This window comes from Engystomops pustulosus, chromosome 4 (genome assembly GCF_040894005.1).
Source record: "Engystomops pustulosus chromosome 4, aEngPut4.maternal, whole genome shotgun sequence".
Lineage (NCBI taxonomy): Eukaryota > Metazoa > Chordata > Amphibia > Anura > Leptodactylidae > Engystomops > Engystomops pustulosus.
In genome coordinates, this window is record NC_092414.1 from 4,794,930 (window position 1) to 4,822,093 (window position 27,164).

The 27,164-nt window shown below is 56.4% G+C and overlaps 1 protein-coding gene across 6 annotated transcripts in view; it reads right to left on the reverse strand.

Moving 5' to 3' along the window:
* The window catches only part of KIAA1549 (KIAA1549 ortholog), a 71,500-nt gene that overhangs the window by 7,237 nt on the left and 37,099 nt on the right, over nt 1-27,164 (reverse strand). For all 6 annotated transcript variants that reach the window (XM_072144837.1, XM_072144834.1, XM_072144833.1 and 3 more), the window contains exons 6-8: nt 23,917-24,100; nt 23,063-23,122; nt 1,165-1,310 (exon numbers count right to left, since the gene is read on the reverse strand). In XM_072144837.1, the coding sequence (XP_072000938.1) occupies nt 1,165-1,310; nt 23,063-23,122; nt 23,917-24,100 (390 nt within the window). The remainder of the gene's footprint in view (nt 1-1,164; nt 1,311-23,062; nt 23,123-23,916; nt 24,101-27,164) is intronic.

Here is a 27,164-nt window from a genome sequence, read left to right on the forward strand (position 1 = left end):
TGTATATCCTGTGTGATGGTAGTCACAGCCCCGCCCCCTGCCTGTATATCCTGTGTGAGAGGTAGTCACAGCACAGCCCCCTGCCTGTATATCCTGTGTGAGAGGTGGTCACAGCCCCGCCCCCTGCCTGTATATCCTGTGTGAGAGGTAGTCACAGCCCCGCCCCCTGCCTGTATATCCTGTGTGAGAGGTAGTCACAGCCCCGCCCCCTGCCTGTATATCCTGTGTGAGGGGTAGTCACAGCCCCGCCTCCTGCCTGTATATCCTGTGTGAGAGGTAGTCACAGCCCCGCCCCCTGCCTGTATATCCCGTGTGAGAGGTAGTCACAGCCCTGCCCCCTGCCTGTATATCCTGTGTGAGAGGTAGTCACAGCCCCGCCCCCTGCCTGTATATCCTGTGTGAGAGGTGGTCACAGCCCCGCCCCCTGCCTGTATATCCTGTGTGAGAGGTAGTCACAGCCCCTCCCCCTGCCTGTATATCCTGTGTGAGAGGTAGTCACAGCCCCGCCCCCTGCCTGTATATCCTGTGTGAGAGGTGGTCACAGCCCCGCCCCCTGCCTGTATATCCTGTGTGAGAGCTAGTCACGGCCCCGCCCCCTGCCTGTATATCCTGTGTGAGAGGTAGTCGCAGCCCCGCCCCCTGCCTGTATATCCTGTGTGAGAGGTAGTCACAGCCCCGCCCCCTGCCTGTATATCCTGTGTGAGAGGTAGTCACAGCCCCGCCCCCTGCCTGTATATCCTGTGTGAGAGGTAGTCCCAGCCCCGCCCCCTGCCTGTATATCCTGTGTGATGGTAGTCACAGCCCCGCCCCCTGCCTGTATATCCTGTGTGAGAGGTAGTCACAGCCCCGCCCCCTGCCTGTATATCCTGTGTGATGGTAGTCACAGCCCCGCCCCCTGCCTGTATATCCTGTGTGAGAGGTAGTCACAGCCCCGCCCCTGCCTGTATATCCTGTGTGATGGTAGTCACAGCCCCGCCCCCTGCCTGTATATCCTGTGTGAGAGGTAGTCACAGCCCCGCCCCCTGCCTGTATATCCTGTGTGAGAGGTAGTCACAGCCCTGCCCCCTGCCTGTATATCCTGTGTGATGGTAGTCACAGCCCGCCCCCTGCCTGTATATCCTGTGTGATGGTAGTCACAGCCCCGCCCCCTGCTGATGACATCACCTGCACTGCGTTGCTCCCGCTGTAGCTCGCTCTCTTCCAGCGGCGTTTCTGTGCTGTGGCTTCGCTGATGATCTGCGCCAGTTTCCGCTCCATCTCCATCTGGAAAGCTTCGTCCCTCAGATGCTGCTCCTGGACGCCCAGAAGAACTGTCAGAGGGACAGAGGATCAGCAGGAGCGGAGAGCAAGGGGCCCCGGGGGTGAGAGTTATATAGAGGAGCAGCCCCAGCAGCACAGAGGATGTCAGGAGGGGAGGGGGAGAGTTATATAGAGGTGCAGCCCCAGCAGCACAGAGGATGTCAGGAGAGGAGGGGGAGAGTTATATAGAGGTGCAGCCCCAGCAGCACAGAGGATGTCAGGAGGGGAGGGGGAGAGTTATATAGAGGAGCAGCCCCAGCAGCACAGAGGATGTCAGGAGAGGAGGGGGAGAGTTATATAGAGGTGCAGCCCCAGCAGCACAGAGGATGTCAGGAGAGGAGGGGGAGAGTTATATAGAGGTGCAGCCCCAGCAGCACAGAGGATGTCAGGAGAGGAGGGGGAGAGTTATATAGAGGTGCAGCCCCAGCAGCACAGAGGATGTCAGGAGAGGAGGGGGAGAGTTATATAGAGGTGCAGCCCCAGCAGCACAGAGGATGTCAGGAGGGGAGGGGGAGAGTTATATAGAGGAGCAGCCCCAGCAGCACAGAGGATGTCAGGAGAGGAGGGGCAGAGTTATATAGAGGTGCAGCCCCAGCAGCACAGAGGATGTCAGGAGGGGAGGGGGAGAGTTATATAGAGGTGCAGCCCCAGCAGCACAGAGGATGTCAGGAGAGGAGGGGGGAGAGTTATATAGAGGAGCAGCCCCAGCAGCACAGAGGATGTCAGGAGAGGAGGGGGAGAGTTATATAGAGGAGCAGCCCCAGCAGCACAGAGGATGTCAGGAGAGGAGGGGGAGAGTTATATAGAGGAGCAGCCCCAGCAGCACAGAGGATGTCAGGAGGGGAGGGTGAGAGATATATAGAGGAGCAGCCCCCAGCAGCACAGAGGATGTCAGGAGAGGAGGGGGAGAGGTATATAGAGGTGCAGCCCCAGCAGCACAGAGGATGTCAGGAGAGGAGGGGGAGAGTTATATAGAGGTGCAGCCCCAGCAGCACAGAGGATGTCAGGAGAGGAGGGGGAGAGTTATATAGAGGAGCAGCCCCAGCAGCACAGAGGATGTCAGGAGAGGAGGGGGAGAGTTATATAGAGGAGCAGCCCCAGCAGCACAGAGGATGTCAGGAGAGGAGGGGGAGAGTTATATAGAGGAGCAGCCCCAGCAGCACAGAGGATGTCAGGAGAGGAGGGGGAGAGTTATATAGAGGAGCAGCCCCAGCAGCACAGAGGATGTCAGGAGAGGAGGGGGAGAGTTATATAGAGGAGCAGCCCCCAGCAGCACAGAGGATGTCAGGAGAGGAGGGGGAGAGTTATATAGAGGTGCAGCCCCAGCAGCACAGAGGATGTCAGGAGAGGAGGGGGAGAGTTATATAGAGGTGCAGCCCCAGCAGCACAGAGGATGTCAGGAGAGGAGGGGGAGAGTTACATAGAGGAGCAGCCCCAGCAGCACAGAGGATGTCAGGAGAGGAGGGGGAGAGTTATATAGAGCAGCAGCCCCAGCAGCACAGAGGATGTCAGGAGAGGAGGGGGAGAGTTATATAGAGGAGGAGCCCCCAGCAGCACAGAGGATGTCAGGAGGCGAGGGGGAGAGTTATATAGAGGTGCAGCCCCAGCAGCACAGAGGATGTCAGGAGAGGAGGGGGAGAGTTATATAGAGGAGCAGCCCCAGCAGCACAGAGGATGTCAGGAGAGGAGGGGGAGAGTTATATAGAGGAGCAGCCCCAGCAGCACAGAGGATGTCAGGAGAGGAGGGGGAGAGTTATATACAGGTGCAGCCCCAGCAGCACAGAGGATGTCAGGAGAGGAGGGGGAGAGTTATATAGAGGTGCAGCCCCAGCAGCACAGAGGATGTCAGGAGAGGAGGGGGAGAGTTATATAGAGGTGCAGCCCCAGCAGCACAGAGGATGTCAGGAGGGGAGGGGGAGAGTTATATAGAGGAGCAGCCCCAGCAGCACAGAGGATGTCAGGAGAGGAGGGGGAGAGTTATATAGAGGAGCAGCCCCAGCAGCACAGAGGATGTCAGGAGGGGAGGGGGAGAGTTATATAGAGGAGCAGCCCCAGCAGCACAGAGGATGTCAGGAGAGGAGGGGGAGAGTTATATAGAGGAGCAGCCCCAGCAGCACAGAGGATGTCAGGAGGGGAGGGGAGAGTTATATAGAGGAGCAGCCCCAGCAGCACAGAGGATGTCAGGAGGGGAGGGGGAGAGTTATATAGAGGTGCAGCCCCAGCAGCACAGAGGATGTCAGGAGAGGAGGGGGAGAGTTATATAGAGGAGCAGCCCCAGCAGCACAGAGGATGTCAGGAGGGGAGGGGGAGAGTTATATAGAGGAGCAGCCCCAGCAGCACAGAGGATGTCAGGAGGGGAGGGGGAGAGTTATATAGAGGAGCAGCCCCAGCAGCACAGAGGATGTCAGGAGAGGAGGGGGAGAGTTATATAGAGGAGCAGCCCCAGCAGCACAGAGGATGTCAGGAGAGGAGGGGGAGAGTTATATAGAGGAGCAGCCCCAGCAGCACAGAGGATGTCAGGAGAGGAGGGGGAGAGTTATATAGAGGTGCAGCCCCCAGCAGCACAGAGGATGTCAGGAGAGGAGGGGGAGAGTTATATAGAGGTGCAGCCCCCAGCAGCACAGAGGATGTCAGGAGAGGAGGGGGAGAGTTATATAGAGGTGCAGCCCCAGCAGCACAGAGGATGTCAGGAGAGGAGGGGGAGAGTTATATAGAGGTGCAGCCCCCAGCAGCACAGAGGATGTCAGGAGAGGAGGGGGAGAGTTATATAGAGGAGCAGCCCCCAGCAGCACAGAGGATGTCAGGAGGGGAGGGGGAGAGTTATATAGAGGAGCAGCCCCAGCAGCACAGAGGATGTCAGGAGAGGAGGGGGAGAGTTATATAGAGGTGCAGCCCCCAGCAGCACAGAGGATGTCAGGAGAGGAGGGGGAGAGTTATATAGAGGTGCAGCCCCCAGCAGCACAGAGGATGTCAGGAGGGAAGGGGGAGAGTTATATAGAGGTGCAGCCCCAGCAGCACAGAGGATGTCAGGAGAGGAGGGGGAGAGTTATATAGAGGAGCAGCCCCAGCAGCACAGAGGATGTCAGGAGAGGAGGGGGAGAGTTATATAGAGGTGCAGCCCCCAGCAGCACAGAGGATGTCAGGAGAGGAGGGGGAGAGTTATATAGAGGAGCAGCCCCAGCAGCACAGAGGATGTCAGGAGGGGAGGGGGAGAGTTATATAGAGGAGCAGCCCCCAGCAGCACAGAGGATGTCAGGAGAGGAGGGGGAGAGTTATATAGAGGAGCAGCCCCCAGCAGCACAGAGGATGTCAGGAGAGGAGGGGGAGAGTTATATAGAGGTGCAGCCCCAGCAGCACAGAGGATGTCAGGAGAGGAGGGGGAGAGTTATATAGAGGTGCAGCCCCAGCAGCACAGAGGATGTCAGGAGGGGAGGGGGAGAGTTATATAGAGGAGCAGCCCCCAGCAGCACAGAGGATGTCAGGAGAGGAGGGGGAGAGTTATATAGAGGAGCAGCCCCCAGCAGCACAGAGGATGTCAGGAGAGGAGGGGGAGAGTTATATAGAGGAGCAGCCCCAGCAGCACAGAGGATGTCAGGAGAGGAGGGGAGAGTTATATAGAGGAGCAGCCCCCAGCAGCACAGAGGATGTCAGGAGAGGAGGGGGAGAGTTATATAGAGGTGCAGCCCCAGCAGCACAGAGGATGTCAGGAGGGGAGGGGAGAGTTATATAGAGGAGGAGCCCCCAGCAGCACAGAGGATGTCAGGAGAGGAGGGGGAGAGATATATAGTGGTGCAGCCCCAGCAGCACAGAGGATGTCAGGAGAGGAGGGGGAGAGATATATAGAGGAGCAGCCCCAGCAGCACAGAGGATGTCAGGAGAGGAGGGGGAGAGTTATATAGAGGAGCAGCCCCAGCAGCACAGAGGATGTCAGGAGAGGAGGGGGAGAGATATATAGTGGTGCAGCCCCAGCAGCACAGAGGATGTCAGGAGAGGAGGGGGAGAGTTATATAGAGGAGCAGCCCCCAGCAGCACAGAGGATGTCAGGAGAGGAGGGGGAGAGTTATATAGAGGAGCAGCCCCCAGCAGCACAGAGGATGTCAGGAGGGGAGGGGAGAGTTATATAGAGGAGCAGCCCCCAGCAGCACAGAGGATGTCAGGAGGGGAGGGGAGAGTTATATAGAGGAGCAGCCCCAGCAGCACAGAGGATGTCAGGAGGGGAGGGGAGAGTTATATAGAGGAGCAGCCCCAGCAGCACAGAGGATGTCAGGAGAGGAGGGGGAGAGTTATATAGAGGAGCAGCCCCCAGCAGCACAGAGGATGTCAGGAGAGGAGGGGGAGAGTTATATAGAGGTGCAGCCCCAGCAGCACAGAGGATGTCAGGAGGGGAGGGGAGAGTTATATAGAGGAGCAGCCCCAGCAGCACAGAGGATGTCAGGAGAGGAGGGGGAGAGTTATATAGAGGTGCAGCCCCAGCAGTACAGAGGATTTCAGGAGAGAAGGGGGAGAGATATATAGAGGTGCAGCCCCAGCAGCACAGAGGATGTCAGGAGGGGAGGGGGAGAGTTATATAGAGGAGCAGCCCCAGCAGCACAGAGGATGTCAGGAGGGGAGGGGGAGAGTTATATAGAGGAGCAGCCCCCAGCAGCACAGAGGATGTCAGGAGAGGAGGGGGAGAGTTATATAGAGGAGCAGCCCCAGCAGCACAGAGGATGTCAGGAGAGGAGGGGGAGAGTTATATAGAGGAGCAGCCCCAGCAGCACAGAGGATGTCAGGAGAGGAGGGGGAGAGTTATATAGAGGAGCAGCCCCAGCAGCACAGAGGATGTCAGGAGAGGAGGGGGAGAGTTATATAGAGGAGCAGCCCCAGCAGCACAGAGGATGTCAGGAGGGGAGAGTGAGAGTTATATAGAGGTGCAGCCCCAGCAGCACAGAGGATGTCAGGAGAGGAGGGGGAGAGTTATATAGAGGTGCAGCCCCAGCAGCACAGAGGATGTCAGGAGAGGAGGGGGAGAGTTATATAGAGGTGCAGCCCCAGCAGCACAGAGGATGTCAGGAGAGGAGGGGGAGAGTTATATAGAGCAGCAGCCCCAGCAGCACAGAGGATGTCAGGAGAGGAGGGGGAGAGTTATATAGAGGAGCAGCCCCAGCAGCACAGAGGATGTCAGGAGAGGAGGGGGAGAGTTATATAGAGGTGCAGCCCCAGCAGCACAGAGGATGTCAGGAGAGGAGGGGGAGAGTTATATACAGGAGCAACAGGAGCAGCCCCAGCAGCACAGAGGATGTCAGGAGGGGAGGGAGAGAGTTATATAGAGGTGCAGCCCCAGCAGCACAGAGGATGTCAGGAGGGGAGGGGGAGAGTTATATAGAGGTGCAGCCCCAGCAGCACAGAGGATGTCAGGAGAGGAGGGGGAGAGTTATATAGAGGAGCAGCCCCAGCAGCACAGAGGATGTCAGGAGAGGAGGGGGAGAGTTATATAGAGGTGCAGCCCCAGCAGCACAGAGGATGTCAGGAGAGGAGGGGGAGAGTTATATAGAGGTGCAGCCCCAGCAGCACAGAGGATGTCAGGAGAGGAGGGGGAGAGTTATATAGAGGTGCAGCCCCAGCAGCACAGAGGATGTCAGGAGAGGAGGGGGAGAGTTATATAGAGGAGCAGCCCCAGCAGCACAGAGGATGTCAGGAGAGGAGGGGGAGAGTTATATAGAGGTGTAGCCCCAGCAGCACAGAGGATGTCAGGAGAGGAGGGTGAGAGTTATATAGAGGTGCAGCCCCAGCAGCACAGAGGATGTCAGGAGAGGAGGGGGAGAGTTATATAGAGGTGCAGCCCCAGCAGCACAGAGGATGTCAGGAGGGGAGGGGGAGAGTTATATAGAGGAGCAGCCCCAGCAGCACAGAGGATGTCAGGAGAGGAGGGGGAGAGTTATATAGAGGTGCAGCCCCAGCAGCACAGAGGATGTCAGGAGAGGAGGGGGAGAGTTATATAGAGGAGCAGCCCCAGCAGCACAGAGGATGTCAGGAGAGGAGGGGGAGAGTTATATAGAGGTGCAGCCCCCAGCAGCACAGAGGATGTCAGGAGAGGAGGGGGAGAGTTATATAGAGGAGCAGCCCCCAGCAGCACAGAGGATGTCAGGAGAGGAGGGGGAGAGTTATATAGAGGAGCAGCCCCAGCAGCACAGAGGATGTCAGGAGAGGAGGGGGAGAGTTATATAGAGGAGCAGCCCCAGCAGCACAGAGGATGTCAGGAGGGGAGGGGGAGAGTTATATAGAGGAGCAGCCCCAGCAGCACAGAGGATGTCAGGAGGGGAGGGGGAGAGTTATATAGAGGAGCAGCCCCAGCAGCACAGAGGATGTCAGGAGGGGAGGGGGAGAGTTATATAGAGGTGCAGCCCCAGCAGCACAGAGGATGTCAGGAGGGAAGGGGGAGAGTTATATAGAGGAGCAGCCCCCAGCAGCACAGAGGATGTCAGGAGAGGAGGGGGAGAGTTATATAGAGGAGCAGCCCCCAGCAGCACAGAGGATGTCAGGAGAGGAGGGGGAGAGTTATATAGAGGAGCAGCCCCAGCAGCACAGAGGATGTCAGGAGAGGAGGGGAGAGTTATATAGAGGTGCAGCCCCAGCAGCACAGAGGATGTCAGGAGAGGAGGGGGAGAGTTATATAGAGGTGCAGCCCCAGCAGCACAGAGGATGTCAGGAGAGGAGGGGGAGAGATATATAGAGGTGCAGCCCCAGCAGCACAGAGGATGTCAGGAGAGGAGGGGGAGAGTTATATAGAGGTGCAGCCCCAGCAGCACAGAGGATGTCAGGAGAGGAGGGGGAGAGTTATATAGAGGTGCAGCCCCAGCAGCACAGAGGATGTCAGGAGGGGAGGGGAGAGTTATATAGAGGAGCAGCCCCAGCAGCACAGAGGATGTCAGGAGGGGAGGGGAGAGTTATATAGAGGAGCAGCCCCAGCAGCACAGAGGATGTCAGGAGGGGAGGGGAGAGTTATATAGAGGAGCAGCCCCAGCAGCACAGAGGATGTCAGGAGAGGAGGGGGAGAGTTATATAGAGGAGCAGCCCCAGCAGCACAGAGGATGTCAGGAGAGGAGGGGGAGAGTTATATAGAGGAGCAGCCCCAGCAGCACAGAGGATGTCAGGAGAGGAGGGGGAGAGTTATATAGAGGTGCAGCCCCAGCAGGACAGAGGATGTCAGGAGGGGAGGGGGAGAGTTATATAGAAGTGCAGCCCCAGCAGCACAGAGGATGTCAGGAGAGGAGGGGGAGAGTTATATAGAGGAGCAGCCCCAGCAGCACAGAGGATGTCAGGAGAGGAGGGGGAGAGTTATATAGAGGTGCAGCCCCAGCAGCACAGAGGATGTCAGGAGGGGAGGGGGAGAGTTATATACAGGAGCAACAGGAGCAGCCCCAGCAGCACAGAGGATGTCAGGAGGGGAGGGGGAGAGTTATATAGAGGTGCAGCCCCAGCAGCACAGAGGATGTCAGGAGGGGAGGGGGAGAGTTATATAGAGGTGCAGCCCCAGCAGCACAGAGGATGTCAGGAGAGGAGGGGGAGAGTTATATAGAGGAGCAGCCCCAGCAGCACAGAGGATGTCAGGAGAGGAGGGGGAGAGTTACATAGAGGAGCAGCCCCCAGCAGCACAGAGGATGTCAGGAGAGGAGGGGGAGAGTTATATAGAGGAGCAGCCCCAGCAGCACAGAGGATGTCAGGAGAGGAGGGGGAGAGTTATATAGAGGTGCAGCCCCAGCAGCACAGAGGATGTCAGGAGAGGAGGGGGAGAGTTATATAGAGGAGCAGCCCCAGCAGCACAGAGGATGTCAGGAGAGGAGGGGGAGAGTTATATAGTGGTGCAGCCCCCAGCAGCACAGAGGATGTCAGGAGAGGAGGGGGAGAGTTATATAGAGGAGCAGCCCCCAGCAGCACAGAGGATGTCAGGAGAGGAGGGGGAGAGTTATATAGAGGTGCAGCCCCAGCAGCACAGAGGATGTCAGGAGAGGAGGGGGAGAGTTATATAGAGGAGCAGCCCCAGCAGCACAGAGGATGTCAGGAGGGGAGGGGGAGAGTTATATAGAGGAGCAGCCCCAGCAGCACAGAGGATGTCAGGAGAGGAGGGGGAGAGTTATATAGAGGAGCAGCCCCAGCAGCACAGAGGATGTCAGGAGAGGAGGGGGAGAGTTATATAGAGGTGCAGCCCCAGCAGCACAGAGGATGTCAGGAGAGGAGGGGGAGAGTTATATAGAGGTGCAGCCCCAGCAGCACAGAGGATGTCAGGAGGGGAGGGGGAGAGTTATATAGAGGAGCAGCCCCCAGCAGCACAGAGGATGTCAGGAGAGGAGGGGGAGAGTTACATAGAGGAGCAGCCCCAGCAGCACAGAGGATGTCAGGAGAGGAGGGGGAGAGTTATATAGAGGAGCAGCCCCAGCAGCACAGAGGATGTCAGGAGAGGAGGGGGAGAGTTATATAGAGGTGCAGCCCCAGCAGCACAGAGGATGTCAGGAGAGGAGGGGGAGAGTTATATAGAGGTGCAGCCCCAGCAGCACAGAGGATGTCAGGAGAGGAGGGGGAGAGTTATATAGAGGTGCAGCCCCAGCAGCACAGAGGATGTCAGGAGAGGAGGGGGAGAGTTATATAGAGGTGCAGCCCCAGCAGCACAGAGGATGTCAGGAGAGGAGGGGGAGAGTTATATAGAGGTGCAGCCCCAGCAGCACAGAGGATGTCAGGAGAGGAGGGGGAGAGTTATATAGAGGTGCAGCCCCAGCAGCACAGAGGATGTCAGGAGAGGAGGGGGAGAGTTATATAGAGGAGCAGCCCCAGCAGCACAGAGGATGTCAGGAGGCGAGGGGGAGAGTTATATAGAGGAGCAGCCCCAGCAGCACAGAGGATGTCAGGAGAGGAGGGGGAGAGTTATATAGAGGAGCAGCCCCAGCAGCACAGAGGATGTCAGGAGAGGAGGGGGAGAGTTATATAGAGGTGCAGCCCCAGCAGCACAGAGGATGTCAGGAGAGGAGGGGGAGAGTTATATAGAGGTGCAGCCCCAGCAGCACAGAGGATGTCAGGAGGGAAGGGGGAGAGTTATATAGAGGAGCAGCCCCAGCAGCACAGAGGATGTCAGGAGAGGAGGGGGAGAGTTATATAGAGGAGCAGCCCCAGCAGCACAGAGGATGTCAGGAGAGGAGGGGGAGAGTTATATAGAGGTGCAGCCCCAGCAGCACAGAGGATGTCAGGAGAGGAGGGGGAGAGTTATATAGAGGAGCAGCCCCAGCAGCACAGAGGATGTCAGGAGAGGAGGGGGAGAGTTATATAGAGGTGCAGCCCCCAGCAGCACAGAGGATGTCAGGAGAGGAGGGGGAGAGTTATATAGAGGAGCAGCCCCAGCAGCACAGAGGATGTCAGGAGGGGAGGGGGAGAGTTATATAGAGGAGCAGCCCCCAGCAGCACAGAGGATGTCAGGAGAGGAGGGGGAGAGTTATATAGAGGAGCAGCCCCCAGCAGCACAGAGGATGTCAGGAGAGGAGGGGGAGAGTTATATAGAGGTGCAGCCCCAGCAGCACAGAGGATGTCAGGAGGGGAGGGGGAGAGTTATATAGAGGAGCAGCCCCCAGCAGCACAGAGGATGTCAGGAGAGGAGGGGGAGAGTTATATAGAGGAGCAGCCCCCAGCAGCACAGAGGATGTCAGGAGAGGAGGGGGAGAGTTATATAGAGGAGCAGCCCCCAGCAGCACAGAGGATGTCAGGAGAGGAGGGGGAGAGTTATATAGAGGTGCAGCCCCAGCAGCACAGAGGATGTCAGGAGAGGAGGGGGAGAGTTACATAGAGGAGCAGCCCCAGCAGCACAGAGGATGTCAGGAGAGGAGGGGAGAGTTATATAGAGGTGCAGCCCCAGCAGCACAGAGGATGTCAGGAGGGGAGGGGGAGAGTTATATAGAGGAGCAGCCCCAGCAGCACAGAGGATGTCAGGAGAGGAGGGGGAGAGTTATATAGAGGAGCAGCCCCCAGCAGCACAGAGGATGTCAGGAGGGGAGGGGAGAGTTATATAGAGGAGCAGCCCCAGCAGCACAGAGGATGTCAGGAGGGGAGGGGAGAGTTATATAGAGGAGCAGCCCCAGCAGCACAGAGGATGTCAGGAGAGGAGGGGGAGAGTTATATAGAGGTGCAGCCCCAGCAGTACAGAGGATTTCAGGAGAGGAGGGGGGAGAGTTATATAGAGGTGCAGCCCCAGCAGCACAGAGGAAAACAGGAGAGGAGGGGGAGAGTTATATAGAGGAGCAGCCCCAGCAGCACAGAGGATGTCAGGAGAGGAGGGGGAGAGTTATATAGAGGTGCAGCCCCCAGCAGCACAGAGGATGTCAGGAGAGGAGGGAGAGTTATATAGAGGTGCAGCCCCCAGCAGCACAGAGGATGTCAGGAGAGGAGGGGGAGAGTTATATAGAGGAGCAGCCCCAGCAGCACAGAGGATGTCAGGAGAGAAGGGGGAGAGATATATAGAGGTGCAGCCCCAGCAGCACAGAGGATGTCAGGAGGGGAGGGGGAGAGTTATATAGAGGAGCAGCCCCAGCAGCACAGAGGATGTCAGGAGGGGAGGGGGAGAGTTATATAGAGGAGCAGCCCCAGCAGCACAGAGGATGTCAGGAGAGGAGGGGGAGAGTTATATAGAGGAGCAGCCCCAGCAGCACAGAGGATGTCAGGAGAGGAGGGGGAGAGTTATATAGAGGAGCAGCCCCCAGCAGCACAGAGGATGTCAGGAGAGGAGGGGGAGAGTTATATAGAGGAGCAGCCCCAGCAGCACAGAGGATGTCAGGAGAGGAGGGGGAGAGTTATATAGAGGAGCAGCCCCAGCAGCACAGAGGATGTCAGGAGAGGAGGGGGAGAGTTATATAGAGGAGCAGCCCCAGCAGCACAGAGGATGTCAGGAGAGGAGGGGGAGAGTTATATAGAGGTGCAGCCCCAGCAGCACAGAGGATGTCAGGAGAGGAGGGGGAGAGTTATATAGAGGTGCAGCCCCAGCAGCACAGAGGATGTCAGGAGAGGAGGGGGAGAGTTATATAGAGCAGCCCCCAGCAGCACAGAGGATGTCAGGAGAGGAGGGGGAGAGTTATATAGAGGAGCAGCCCCAGCAGCACAGAGGATGTCAGGAGAGGAGGGGGAGAGTTATATAGAGGTGCAGCCCCAGCAGCACAGAGGATGTCAGGAGAGGAGGGGGAGAGTTATATACAGGAGCAACAGGAGCAGCCCCAGCAGCACAGAGGATGTCAGGAGAGGAGGGGGAGAGTTATATAGAGGAGCAGCCCCAGCAGCACAGAGGATGTCAGGAGGGGAGGGAGAGAGTTATATAGAGGTGCAGCCCCAGCAGCACAGAGGATGTCAGGGAGGGAGGGGGAGAGTTATATAGAGGTGCAGCCCCAGCAGCACAGAGGATGTCAGGAGAGGAGGGGGAGAGTTATATAGAGGAGCAGCCCCAGCAGCACAGAGGATGTCAGGAGAGGAGGGGGAGAGTTATATAGAGGTGCAGCCCCAGCAGCACAGAGGATGTCAGGAGAGGAGGGGGAGAGTTATATAGAGGAGCAGCCCCAGCAGCACAGAGGATGTCAGGAGAGGAGGGGGAGAGTTATATAGAGGAGCAGCCCCAGCAGCACAGAGGATGTCAGGAGAGGAGGGGGAGAGTTACATAGAGGAGCAGCCCCAGCAGCACAGAGGATGTCAGGAGGAGGGGGAGAGTTATATAGAGGAGCAGCCCCAGCAGCACAGAGGATGTCAGGAGGGGAGGGGGAGAGTTATATAGAGGAGCAGCCCCCAGTAGCACAGAGGATGTCAGGAGAGGAGGGGGAGAGTTATATAGAGGAGCAGCCCCAGCAGCACAGAGGATGTCAGGAGAGGAGGGGGAGAGTTATATAGAGGTGCAGCCCCCAGCAGCACAGAGGATGTCAGGAGAGGAGGGGGAGAGTTATATAGAGGTGCAGCCCCAGCAGCACAGAGGATGTCAGGAGAGGAGGGGGAGAGTTATATAGAGGTGCAGCCCCAGCAGCACAGAGGATGTCAGGAGAGGAGGGGGAGAGTTATATAGAGGAGCAGCCCCAGCAGCACAGAGGATGTCAGGAGAGGAGGGGGAGAGTTATATAGAGGAGCAGCCCCAGCAGCACAGAGGATGTCAGGAGAGGAGGGGGAGAGTTACATAGAGGAGCAGCCCCAGCAGCACAGAGGATGTCAGGAGAGGAGGGGGAGAGTTATATAGAGGTGCAGCCCCAGCAGCACAGAGGATGTCAGGAGAGGAGGGGGAGAGTTATATAGAGGAGCAGCCCCAGCAGCACAGAGGATGTCAGGAGAGGAGGGGGAGAGTTATATAGAGGAGCAGCCCCAGCAGCACAGAGGATGTCAGGAGAGGAGGGTGAGAGTTATATAGAGGAGCAGCCCCAGCAGCACAGAGGATGTCAGGAGAGGAGGGGGAGAGTTATATAGAGGAGCAGCCCCAGCAGCACAGAGGATGTCAGGAGAGGAGGGGGAGAGTTATATAGAGGAGCAGCCCCAGCAGCACAGAGGATGTCAGGAGAGGAGGGGGAGAGTTATATAGAGGTGCAGCCCCAGCAGCACAGAGGATGTCAGGAGAGGAGGGGGAGAGTTATATAGAGGAGCAGCCCCAGCAGCACAGAGGATGTCAGGAGAGGAGGGGGAGAGTTATATAGAGGTGCAGCCCCAGCAGCACAGAGGATGTCAGGAGAGGAGGGGAGAGTTATATAGAGGAGCAGCCCCAGCAGCACAGAGGATGTCAGGAGAGGAGGGGGAGAGTTATATAGAGGTGCAGCCCCAGCAGCACAGAGGATGTCAGGAGAGGGAGGGGGAGAGTTATATAGAGGAGCAGCCCCAGCAGCACAGAGGATGTCAGGAGAGGGAGGGGGAGAGTTATATAGAGGAGCAGCCCCAGCAGCACAGAGGATGTCAGGAGAGGAGGGGGAGAGTTATATAGAGGAGCAGCCCCAGCAGCACAGAGGATGTCAGGAGAGGAGGGGGAGAGTTATATAGAGGTGCAGCCCCAGCAGCACAGAGGATGTCAGGAGAGGAGGGGGAGAGTTATATAGAGGAGCAGCCCCAGCAGCACAGAGGATGTCAGGAGAGGAGGGGGAGAGTTATATAGAGGTGCAGCCCCAGCAGCACAGAGGATGTCAGGAGAGGAGGGGGAGAGTTATATAGAGGTGCAGCCCCAGCAGCACAGAGGATGTCAGGAGAGGAGGGGGAGAGTTATATAGAGGTGCAGCCCCAGCAGCACAGAGGATGTCAGGAGAGGAGGGGGAGAGTTATATAGAGGTGCAGCCCCAGCAGCACAGAGGATGTCAGGAGAGGAGGGGGAGAGTTATATAGAGGAGCAGCCCCAGCAGCACAGAGGATGTCAGGAGAGGAGGGGGAGAGTTATATAGAGGTGCAGCCCCAGCAGCACAGAGGATGTCAGGAGAGGAGGGGGAGAGTTATATAGAGGAGCAGCCCCAGCAGCACAGAGGATGTCAGGAGAGGAGGGGGAGAGTTATATAGAGGAGCAGCCCCAGCAGCACAGAGGATGTCAGGAGGAGGGGGGAGAGTTATATAGAGGTGCAGCCCCAGCAGCACAGAGGATGTCAGGAGAGGAGGGGGAGAGTTATATAGAGGAGCAGCCCCCAGCAGCACAGAGGATGTCAGGAGAGGAGGGGAGAGTTATATAGAGGGCAGCCCCAGCAGCACAGAGGATGTCAGGAGAGGAGGGGGAGAGTTATATAGAGGTGCAGCCCCAGCAGCACAGAGGATGTCAGGAGAGGAGGGGGAGAGTTATATAGAGGAGCAGCGGGTCCCAGTAGCACAGAGGATGTCAGGAGGGGAGGGGGAGAGTTATATAGAGGTGCAGCCCCAGCAGCACAGAGGATGTCAGGAGAGGAGGGGCAGAGTTATATAGAGGTGCAGCCCTAGCAGCACAGAGGATGTCAGGAGAGGAGGGGAGAGTTATATAGAGGTGCAGCCCCAGCAGCACAGAGGATGTCAGGAGGGGAGGGGGAGAGTTATATAGAGGTGCAGCCCCAGCAGCACAGAGGATGTCAGGAGAGGAGGGGGAGAGTTATATAGAGGAGGAGCGGGTCCCAGTAGCACAGAGGATGTCAGGAGGGGAGGGGGAGAGTTATATAGAGGTGCAGCCCCAGCAGCACAGAGGATGTCAGGAGAGGAGGGGGAGAGTTATATAGAGGTGCAGCCCCAGCAGCACAGAGGATGTCAGGAGGGGAGGGGAGAGTTATATAGAGGTGCAGCCCCCAGCAGCACAGAGGATGTCAGGAGAGGAGGGGGAGAGTTATATAGAGGTGCAGCCCCAGCAGCACAGAGGATGTCAGGAGAGGAGGGGGAGAGTTATATAGAGGTGCAGCCCCAGCAGCACAGAGGATGTCAGGAGAGGAGGGGGAGAGTTACATAGAGGAGCAGCCCCAGCAGCACAGAGGATGTCAGGAGAGGAGGGGAGAGTTATATAGAGGAGCAGCCCCCAGCAGCACAGAGGATGTCAGGAGGGGAGGGGGAGAGTTATATAGAGGTGCAGCCCCAGCAGCACAGAGGATGTCAGGAGGGGAGGGGGAGAGTTATATAGAGGAGCAGCCCCAGCAGCACAGAGGATGTCAGGAGAGGAGGGGGAGAGATATATAGAGGTGCAGCCCCCAGCAGCACAGAGGATGTCAGGAGAGGAGGGGGAGAGTTATATAGAGGAGCAGCCCCCAGCAGCACAGAGGATGTCAGGAGAGGAGGGGGAGAGTTATATAGAGGAGCAGCCCAAGCAGCACAGAGGATGTCAGGAGAGGAGGGGGAGAGTTACATAGAGGAGCAGCCCCAGCAGCACAGAGGATGTCAGGAGAGGAGGGGGAGAGTTATATAGAGGAGCAGCCCCAGCAGCACAGAGGATGTCAGGAGGGGAGGGGGAGAGTTATATAGAGGAGCAGCCCCAGCAGCACAGAGGATGTCAGGAGAGGAGGGGGAGAGTTATATAGAGGTGCAGCCCCAGCAGCACAGAGGATGTCAGGAGAGGAGGGGGAGAGTTATATAGAGGTGCAGCCCCAGCAGCACAGAGGATGTCAGGAGAGGAGGGGGAGAGTTATATAGAGGTGCAGCCCCAGCAGCACAGAGGATGTCAGGAGGGGAGGGGGAGAGTTATATAGAGGAGCAGCCCCAGCAGCACAGAGGATGTCAGGAGGGGAGGGGGAGAGTTATATAGAGGTGCAGCCCCAGCAGCACAGAGGATGTCAGGAGAGGAGGGGGAGAGTTATATACAGGAGCAGCCCCAGCAGCACAGAGGATGTCAGGAGGGGAGGGGGAGAGTTATATAGAGGTGCAGCCCCAGCAGCACAGAGGATGTCAGGAGAGGAGGGGGAGAGTTATATAGAGGAGCAGCCCCAGCAGCACAGAGGATGTCAGGAGAGGAGGGGGAGAGTTATATAGAGGTGCAGCCCCAGCAGCACAGAGGATGTCAGGAGAGGAGGGGAGAGTTATATAGAGGTGCAGCCCCAGCAGCACAGAGGATGTCAGGAGAGGAGGGGAGAGTTATATAGAGGTGCAGCCCCAGCAGCACAGAGGATTTCAGGAGAGGAGGGGGAGAGTTATATAGAGGTGCAGCCCCAGCAGCACAGAGGATGTCAGGAGAGGAGGGGGAGAGTTATATAGAGGTGCAGCCCCAGCAGCACAGAGGATGTCAGGAGGGGAGGGGAGAGTTATATAGAGGAGCAGCCCCAGCAGCACAGAGGATGTCAGGAGAGGAGGGGGAGAGTTATATAGAGGTGCAGCCCCAGCAGCACAGAGGATGTCAGGAGGGGAGGGGGAGAGTTATATAGAGGAGCAGCCCCCAGCAGCACAGAGGATGTCAGGAGAGGAGGGGGAGAGTTATATAGAGGAGCAGCCCCAGCAGCACAGAGGATGTCAGGAGAGGAGGGGGAGAGTTATATAGAGGTGCAGCCCCAGCAGCACAGAGGATGTCAGGAGAGGAGGGGGAGAGTTATATAGAGGAGGCAGCCCCCAGCAGCACAGAGGATGTCAGGAGGGGAGGGGGAGAGTTATATACAGGAGCAGCCCCAGCAGCACAGAGGATGTCAGGAGAGGAGGGGGAGAGTTATATAGAGGTGCAGCCCCAGCAGATATCACACACGTGATGAGGATGTCAGGAGGGGAGGGGGAGAGTTATATAGAGGTGCAGCCCCAGCAGCACAGAGGATGTCAGGAGAGGAGGGGGAGAGTTATATAGAGGAGCAGCCCCCAGCATCAGGAGAGGAGGGGGAGAGTTATATAGAGGAGCAGCCCCAGCAGCACAGAGGATGTCAGGAGAGGAGGGGGAGAGTTATATAGAGGAGCAGCCCCAGCAGCACAGAGGATGTCAGGAGAGGAGGGGGAGAGTTATATAGAGGAGCAGCCCCAGCAGCACAGAGGATGTCAGGAGAGGAGGGGGAGAGTTACATAGAGGAGCAGCCCCAGCAGCACAGAGGATGTCAGGAGAGGAGGGGGAGAGTTATATAGAGGAGCAGCCCCAGCAGCACAGAGGATGTCAGGAGAGGAGAGGAGAGTTATATAGAGGAGCAGCCCCAGCAGCACAGAGGATGTCAGGAGAGGAGGGGGAGAGTTATATAGAGGAGCAGCCCCAGCAGCACAGAGGATGTCAGGAGAGGAGGGGGAGAGTTATATAGAGGAGCAGCCCCAGCAGCACAGAGGATGTCAGGAGAGGAGGGGGAGAGTTACATAGAGGAGCAGCCCCAGCAGCACAGAGGATGTCAGGAGAGGAGGGGGAGAGTTATATAGAGGAGCAGCCCCAGCAGCACAGAGGATGTCAGGAGGGGAGGGGGAGAGTTATATAGAGCAGCAGCCCCAGCAGCACAGAGGATGTCAGGAGAGGAGGGGGAGAGTTATATAGAGGTGCAGCCCCAGCAGCACAGAGGATGTCAGGAGAGGAGGGGCAGAGTTATATAGAGGAGCAGCCCCAGCAGCACAGAGGATGTCAGGAGAGGAGGGGGGGAGTTATATAGAGGAGCAGCCCCAGCAGCACAGAGGATGTCAGGAGAGGAGGGGGAGAGTTATATAGAGGAGCAGCCCCAGCAGCACAGAGGATGTCAGGAGGGGAGGGGGAGAGTTATATAGAGGTGCAGCCCCAGCAGCACAGAGGATGTCAGGAGGGGAGGGGGAGAGTTACATAGTGGAGGAGCGGGTCCCAGCAGCACAGAGGATGTCAGGAGAGGAGGGGGAGAGTTATATAGAGGTGCAGCCCCAGCAGCACAGAGGATGTCAGGAGGGGAGGGGAGAGTTATATAGAGGAGCAGCCCCAGCAGCACAGAGGATGTCAGGAGAGGAGGGGGAGAGTTATATAGAGGAGCAGCCCCAGCAGCACAGAGGATGTCAGGAGAGGAGGGGAGAGTTATATAGAGGTGCAGCCCCCAGCAGCACAGAGGATTTCAGGAGAGGAGGGGGAGAGTTATATAGAGGAGCAGCCCCCAGCAGCACAGAGGATGTCAGGAGGGGAGGGGGAGAGTTATATAGAGGAGCAGCCCCAGCAGCACAGAGGATGTCAGGAGAGGAGGGTGAGAGTTATATAGAGGTGCAGCCCCAGCAGCACAGAGGATGTCAGGAGAGGAGGGTGAGAGTTATATAGTGGAGCAGCCCCAGCAGCACAGAGGATGTCAGGAGAGGAGGGGGAGAGTTATATAGAGGAGCAGCCCCAGCAGCACAGAGGATGTCAGGAGAGGAGGGTGAGAGTTATATAGTGGAGCAGCCCCAGCAGCACAGAGGATGTCAGGAGGGGAGGGGGAGAGTTATATAGAGGAGCAGCCCCAGCAGCACAGAGGATGTCAGGAGAGGAGGGGGAGAGTTATATAGTGGAGCAGCCCCAGCAGCACAGAGGATGTCAGGAGAGGAGGGGGAGAGTTATATAGAGGTGCAGCCCCAGCAGCACAGAGGATGTCAGGAGAGGAGGGGGAGAGTTATATAGAGGTGCAGCCCCAGCAGCACAGAGGATGTCAGGAGAGGAGGGGAGAGTTATATAGAGGAGCAGCCCCAGCAGCACAGAGGATGTCAGGAGAGGAGGGGGAGAGTTATATAGAGGAGCAGCCCCAGCAGCACAGAGGATGTCAGGAGAGGAGGGGGAGAGTTATATAGAGGTGCAGCCCCCAGCAGCACAGAGGATGTCAGGAGAGGAGGGGGAGAGTTATATAGAGGTGCAGCCCCAGCAGCACAGAGGATGTCAGGAGAGGAGGGGGAGAGTTATATAGAGGTGCAGCCCCAGCAGCACAGAGGATGTCAGGAGAGGAGGGGGAGAGTTATATAGAGGAGCAGCCCCAGCAGCACAGAGGATGTCAGGAGAGGAGGGGGAGAGTTATATAGAGGTGCAGCCCCAGCAGCACAGAGGATGTCAGGAGAGGAGGGGGAGAGTTATATAGAGGAGCAGCCCCCAGCAGCACAGAGGATGTCAGGAGGGGAGGGTGAGAGTTATATAGAGGAGCAGCCCCAGCAGCACAGAGGATGTCAGGAGAGGAGGGGGAGAGTTATATAGAGGTGCAGCCCCAGCAGCACAGAGGATGTCAGGAGAGGAGGGGGAGAGTTATATAGAGGAGCAGCCCCCAGCAGCACAGAGGATGTCAGGAGAGGAGGGGGAGAGTTATATAGAGGTGCAGCCCCCAGCAGCACAGAGGAGGTCAGGAGAGGAGGGGGAGAGTTATATAGAGGAGCAGCCCCAGCAGCACAGAGGATGTCAGGAGGGGAGGGGGAGAGTTATATAGAGGAGCAGCCCCAGCAGCACAGAGGATGTCAGGAGGGGAGGGGGAGAGTTATATAGAGGAGCAGCCCCAGCAGCACAGAGGATGTCAGGAGAGGAGGGGGAGAGTTATATAGAGGAGCAGCCCCCAGCAGCACAGAGGATTTCAGGAGAGGAGGGGGAGAGTTATATAGAGGAGCAGCCCCAGCAGCACAGAGGATGTCAGGAGAGGAGGGGGAGAGTTATATAGTGGAGCAGCCCCAGCAGCACAGAGGATGTCAGGAGAGGAGGGGGAGAGTTATATAGAGGTGCAGCCCCAGCAGCACAGAGGATGTCAGGAGAGGAGGGGGAGAGTTATATAGAGGTGCAGCCCCAGCAGCACAGAGGATGTCAGGAGAGGAGGGGGAGAGTTACATAGAGGAGCAGCCCCAGCAGCACAGAGGATGTCAGGAGAGGAGGGGAGAGTTATATAGAGGAGCAGCCCCAGCAGCACAGAGGATGTCAGGAGAGGAGGGGGAGAGTTACATAGAGGAGCAGCCCCAGCAGCACAGAGGATGTCAGGAGAGGAGGGGGAGAGTTACATAGAGGAGCAGCCCCAGCAGCACAGAGGATGTCAGGAGGGGAGGGGGAGAGTTATATAGAGGAGCAGCCCCCAGCAGCACAGAGGATGTCAGGAGAGGAGGGGGAGATATATATAGAGGTGCAGCCCCCAGCAGCACAGAGGATGTCAGGAGAGGAGGGGGAGAGATATATAGAGGTGCAGCCCCAGCAGCACAGAGGATGTCAGGAGGGGAGGGGGAGAGTTATATAGAGGTGCAGCCCCAGCAGCACAGAGGATGTCAGGAGAGGAGGGGGAGAGATATATAGAGGTGCAGCCCCAGCAGCACAGAGGATGTCAGGAGAGGAGGGGGAGAGTTATATAGAGGAGGAGCCCCCAGCAGCACAGAGGATGTCAGGAGGGGAGGGTGAGAGTTACATAGTGGAGGAGCAGGTCCCAGCAGCACAGAGGATGTCAGGAGAGGAGGGGAGAGTTATATAGAGGAGCAGCCCCAGCAGCACAGAGGATGTCAGGAGAGGAGGGGGAGAGTTATATAGAGGAGCAGCCCCAGCAGCACAGAGGATGTCAGGAGAGGAGGGGGAGAGATATATAGAGGTGCAGCCCCAGCAGCACAGAGGATGTCAAGAGGGGAGGGGGAGAGTTATATAGAGGTGCAGCCCCAGCAGCACAGAGGATGTCAGGAGAGGAGGGGGAGAGTTATATAGAGGAGCAGCCCCCAGCAGCACAGAGGATGTCAGGAGAGGAGGGGGAGAGTTATATAGAGGAGCAGCCCCAGCAGCACAGAGGATGTCAGGAGAGGAGGGAGAGTTATATAGAGGTGCAGCCCCCAGCAGCACAGAGGATGTCAGGAGAGGAGGGGGAGAGATATATAGAGGTGCAGCCCCCAGAAGCACAGAGGATGTCAGGAGAGGAGGGGGAGAGATATATAGAGGTGCAGCCCCCAGCAGCACAGAGGATGTCAGGAGGGGAGGGGGAGAGTTATATAGAGCAGCAGCCCCAGCAGCACAGAGGATGTCAGGAGAGGAGGGGGAGAGTTATATAGAGGTGCAGCCCCAGCAGCACAGAGGATGTCAGGAGGGGAGGGGGAGAGTTATATAGAGGTGCAGCCCCAGCAGCACAGAGGATGTCAGGAGAGGAGGGGGAGAGTTATATAGAGGAGCAGCCCCCAGCAGCACAGAGGATGTCAGGAGGGGAGGGTGAGAGTTATATAGAGGAGCAGCCCCAGCAGCACAGAGGATTTCAGGAGAGGAGGGGGAGAGTTATATAGAGGTGCAGCCCCAGCAGCACAGAGGATGTCAGGAGAGGAGGGGGAGAGTTATATAGAGGAGCAGCCCCAGCAGCACAGAGGATGTCAGGAGAGGAGGGGGAGAGTTATATAGAGGAGCAGCCCCCAGCAGCACAGAGGATGTCAGGAGAGGAGGGGGAGAGTTATATAGAGGTGCAGCCCCAGCAGCACAGAGGATGTCAGGAGAGGAGGGGGAGAGTTATATAGAGGAGCAGCCCCCAGCAGCACAGAGGATGTCAGGAGAGGAGGGGGAGAGTTATATAGAGGTGCAGCCCCCAGCAGCACAGAGGATGTCAGGAGAGGAGGGGGAGAGTTATATAGAGGTGCAGCCCCCAGCAGCACAGAGGATGTCAGGAGAGGAGGGGGAGAGTTATATAGAGGTGCAGCCCCCAGCAGCACAGAGGATGTCAGGAGAGGAGGGGGAGAGTTATATAGAGGTGCAGCCCCAGCAGCACAGAGGATGTCAGGAGAGGAGGGGGAGAGTTATATAGAGGAGCAGCCCCCAGCAGCACAGAGGATGTCAGGAGAGGAGGGGGAGAGTTATATAGAGGAGCAGCCCCAGCAGCACAGAGGATGTCAGGAGAGGAGGGGGAGAGTTATATAGAGGAGCAGCCCCAGCAGCACAGAGGATGTCAGGAGAGGAGGGTGAGAGTTATATAGAGGAGCAGCCCCAGCAGCACAGAGGATGTCAGGAGAGGAGGGGGAGAGTTATATAGAAGTGCAGCCCCAGCAGCACAGAGGATGTCAGGAGAGGAGGGGGAGAGTTATATAGAAGTGCAGCCCCAGCAGCACAGAGGATGTCAGGAGAGGAGGGGAGAGTTATATAGAGGAGCAGCCCCAGCAGCACAGAGGATGTCAGGAGAGGAGGAGGAGAGTTATATAGAGGTGCAGCCCCAGCAGCACAGAGGATGTCAGGAGAGGAGGGGGAGAGTTATATAGAGGTGCAGCCCCAGCAGCACAGAGGATGTCAGGAGAGGAGGGGGAGAGTTACATAGAGGAGCAGCCCCAGCAGCACAGAGGATGTCAGGAGAGGAGGGGGAGAGTTATATAGAGGTGCAGCCCCAGCAGCACAGAGGATGTCAGGAGAGGAGGGGGAGAGTTATATAGAGGTGCAGCCCCAGCAGTACAGAGGATTTCAGGAGAGGAGGGGGGAGAGTTATATAGAGGTGCAGCCCCAGCAGCACAGAGGCTTTCAGGAAATGTCACTCACTTGTCTGGAGCCAGGAATCTTTGAGGATCGGGGAGATGTTGAGCTGAGGGTAGCTGGACGCTGGAGAGAGAGAAAAGAACCAGGGTCACATGACACTCTGACTACAAGGAATGTGGTAGTCAGCCCCGCCCCCTGGTGTAAGATTAGATTGATTTTTTAATGATTTTTCCTAGAAAACTCCATAAAGGGAACTGATCCGCTGCAGTCACATGACTGAGCATGAAGTAATGTCTTAAAGGGATTGTCAGATCCCCAGGGGCCCCATTAATCCCAAGACCGAAGATCCCTTTAAGAGCAGGGCAGGGGTCGGCGGGGCCAGTTCTGGGGGAGCCGCCACCTCCGGTGTTTTCCTCTCGGCTCCCAGGATTGTGGGAATGTCTGGGCTGATGTTATTCTGAGGGTCCGGGCCTTTGTCTCCGCACTCAATGACATCAGACACTGAGGGGGGCGAGACCCCCGGGGGATTACATCAGCCATGTCTAATCCTCCAGTCACAACCAGAGCTGCAAATACACCATGTCCTTTACTCCTTTACTCACAACCAAAAATGTAACAGATCAGCAGTTATAATGCGTCCTGCACTCCAGTCACATCCAGAGCTGCGTTTACAATTCTACTGTTACAACACGTCAGACTCTGAATGTAGGATAAGACATAATGTCACAGACCAACTGAGACTGCAGCTGTGGATGTGACTGGAGTACAAGAGATAATGACACAACAGGATGGTGACTGCAGCTCTGGATGTGACTGGAGGATAAGACATGATGTTACACAGTGTCTGCAGCTCTTCCCCCCTCTCTAGTCACCACACAATCAGCCCCGCAGCTTCAGTAGTAACTTTCTGCACTCACGCTCTGCGATTTGCTTGACGGGGAATCCCAGGAAGAAGCTGAACTCCACCAGACTGAGATTCCGCAGGTGATCGCTGACCTCCGATCCGTTCAGGAAGCCGCTGCGTTCCCGGACGGCGTAAGAGACCGTGACCGGAGCCTTCCAGTACCCGAGCAGCGAAGCAGAGGAGCTGATATTCACGATCTGCGGGAAGAGATAGTCTGCAGCGGTCATGACTTATGTAGTATAAAGCAGGAGGACTATAGAGTGATGCTGCAGTGTAAGGCATGGAGGACTATAGAGCGATGCTGCAGTGTAAGGCATGGAGGACTATAGAGCGATGCTGCAGTGTAAAGCATGGAGGACTACAGAGCGATGCTACAGTGTAAAGCAGGGAGGACTATAGAGCGATGCTGCAGTGTAAAGCATGGAGGACTATAGAGCGATGCTGCAGTGTAAAGCATGGAGGACTATAGAGCGATGCTGCAGTGTAAAGCAGGGAGGACTATAGAGCTGAGCTGCAGTGTAAAGCAGGGAGGACTATAGAGCGATGCTGCAGTGTAAGACATGGAGGACTATATAGCGATGCTGCAGTGTAAAGCATGGAGGACTATAGAGCGATGCTGCAGTGTAAAGCATGGAGGACTATAGAGCGATGCTGCAGTGTAAAGCATGGAGGACTATAGAGCAATGCTGCAGTGTAAAGCATGGAGGACTATAGAGCGATGCTGCAGTGTAAAGCATGGAGGACTATAGAGCGATGCTGCAGTGTAAAGCATGGAGGACTATAGAGCGATGCTGCAGTGTAAAGCATGGAGGACTATAGAGCGATGCTGCAGTGTGAAGCATGGAGGACTATAGAGCGATGCTGCAGTGTAAAGCATGGAGGAATATAGAGCGATGCTACAGTGTAAAGCATGGAGGACTATAGAGGGATGCTGCAGTGTAAAGCATGGAGGACTATAGAGCGATGCTACAGTGTAAAGCAGGGAGGACTATAGAGCGATGCTACAGTGTAAAGCAGGGAGGACTATAGAGCGATGCTGCAGAGTAAAGCATGGAGGACTATAGAGCGATGCTGCAGTGTAAAGCATGGAGGACTATAGAGCGATGCTGCAGTGTAAAGCATGGAGGACTATAGAGCGATGCTACAGTGTAAGGCATGGAGGACTATAGAGCGATGCTACAGTGTAAAGCATGGAGGACTATAGAGCGATGCTGCAGTGTAAGGCATGGAGGACTATAGAGCGATGCTGCAGTGTAAAGCATGGAGGACAATAGAGCGATGCTGCAGTGTAAAGCATGGAGGACTATAGAGCGATGCTGCAGTGTAAAGCATGGAGGACTATAGAGCGATGCTGCAGTGTAAAGCATGGAGGACTATAGAGCGATGCTACAGTGTAAAGCATGGAGGACTATAGAGCGATGCTGCAGTGTAAGGCATGGAGGACTACAGAGCGATGCTACAGTGTAAAGCATGGAGAACTATAGAGCGATGCTGCAGTGTAAAGCATGGAGGACTATAGAGCGATGCTGCAGTGTGAAGCATGGAGGACTATAGAGCGATGCTGCAGTGTAAAGCATGGAGGACTATAGAGCGATGCTGCAGTGTGAAGCATGGAGGACTATAGAGCGATGCTGCAGTGTAAAGCATGGAGGACTATAGAGCGATGCTACAGTGTAAAGCATGGAGGACTATAGAGGGATGCTGCAGTGTAAAGCATGGAGGACTATAGAGCGATGCTGCAGTGTAAAGCATGGAGGACTATAGAGCGATGCTACAGTGTAAAGCAGGGAGGACTATAGAGCGATGCTACAGTGTAAAGCAGGGAGGACTATAGAGCGATGCTACAGTGTAAAGCATGGAGGACTATAGAGCGATGCTGCAGTGTAAAGCATGGAGGACTATAGAGCGATGCTGCAGTGTAAAGCATGGAGGACTATAGAGCGATGCTGCAGTGTAAAGCATGGAGGACAATAGAGCGATGCTGCAGTGTAAAGCATGGAGGACTATAGAGCGATGCTGCAGTGTAAAGCATGGAGGACTATAGAGCGATGCTGCAGTGTAAAGCATGGAGGACTATAGAGCGATGCTGCAGTGTAAAGCATGGAGGACTATAGAGCGATGCTGCAGTGTAAAGCATGGAGGACTATAGAGCGATGCTGCAGTGTAAAGCATGGAGGACTATAGAGCGATGCTGCAGTGTAAAGCATGGAGGACTATAGAGCGATGCTACAGTGTAAAGCATGGAGGACTATAGAGCGATGCTGCAGTGTAAAGCATGGAGGACTATAGAGCGATGCTGCAGTGTAAAGCAGGGAGGACTATAGAGCGATGCTACAGTGTAAAGCAGGGAGGACTATAGAGCGATGCTGCAGTGTAAAGCATGGAGGACTATAGAGCGATGCTGCAGTGTAAAGCAGGGAGGACTATAGAGCGATGCTACAGTGTAAAGCAGGGAGGACTATAGAGCGATGCTGCAGTGTAAAGCATGGAGGACTATAGAGCGATGCTGCAGTGTAAAGCATGGAGGACTATAGAGCGATGCTGCAGTGTAAAGCATGGAGGACTATAGAGCGATGCTACAGTGTAAAGCAGGGAGGACTATAGAGCGATGCTGCAGTGTAAAGCATGGAGGACTATAGAGCGATGCTGCAGTGTAAAGCATGGAGGACTATAGAGCGATGCTACAGTGTAAGGCATGGAGGACTATAGAGCGATGCTGCAGTGTAAAGCATGGAGGACTATAGAGCGATGCTACAGTGTAAAGCATGGAGGACTATAGAGCGATGCTGCAGTGTAAAGCATGGAGGACTATAGAGCGATGCTGCAGTGTAAAGCATGGAGGACTATAGAGCGATGCTGCAGTGTGAAGCATGGAGGACTATAGAGCGATGCTGCAGTGTAAAGCATGGAGGACTATAGAGCGATGCTACAGTGTAAAGCATGGAGGACTATAGAGGGATGCTGCAGTGTAAAGCATGGAGGACTATAGAGCGATGCTACAGTGTAAAGCAGGGAGGACTATAGAGCGATGCTACAGTGTAAAGCAGGGAGGACTATAGAGCGATGCTGCAGAGTAAAGCATGGAGGACTATAGAGCGATGCTGCAGTGTAAAGCATGGAGGACTATAGAGCGATGCTGCAGTGTAAAGCATGGAGGACTATAGAGCGATGCTACAGTGTAAGGCATGGAGGACTATAGAGCGATGCTGCAGTGTAAAGCATGGAGGACTACAGAGCGATGCTACAGTGTAAAGCAGGGAG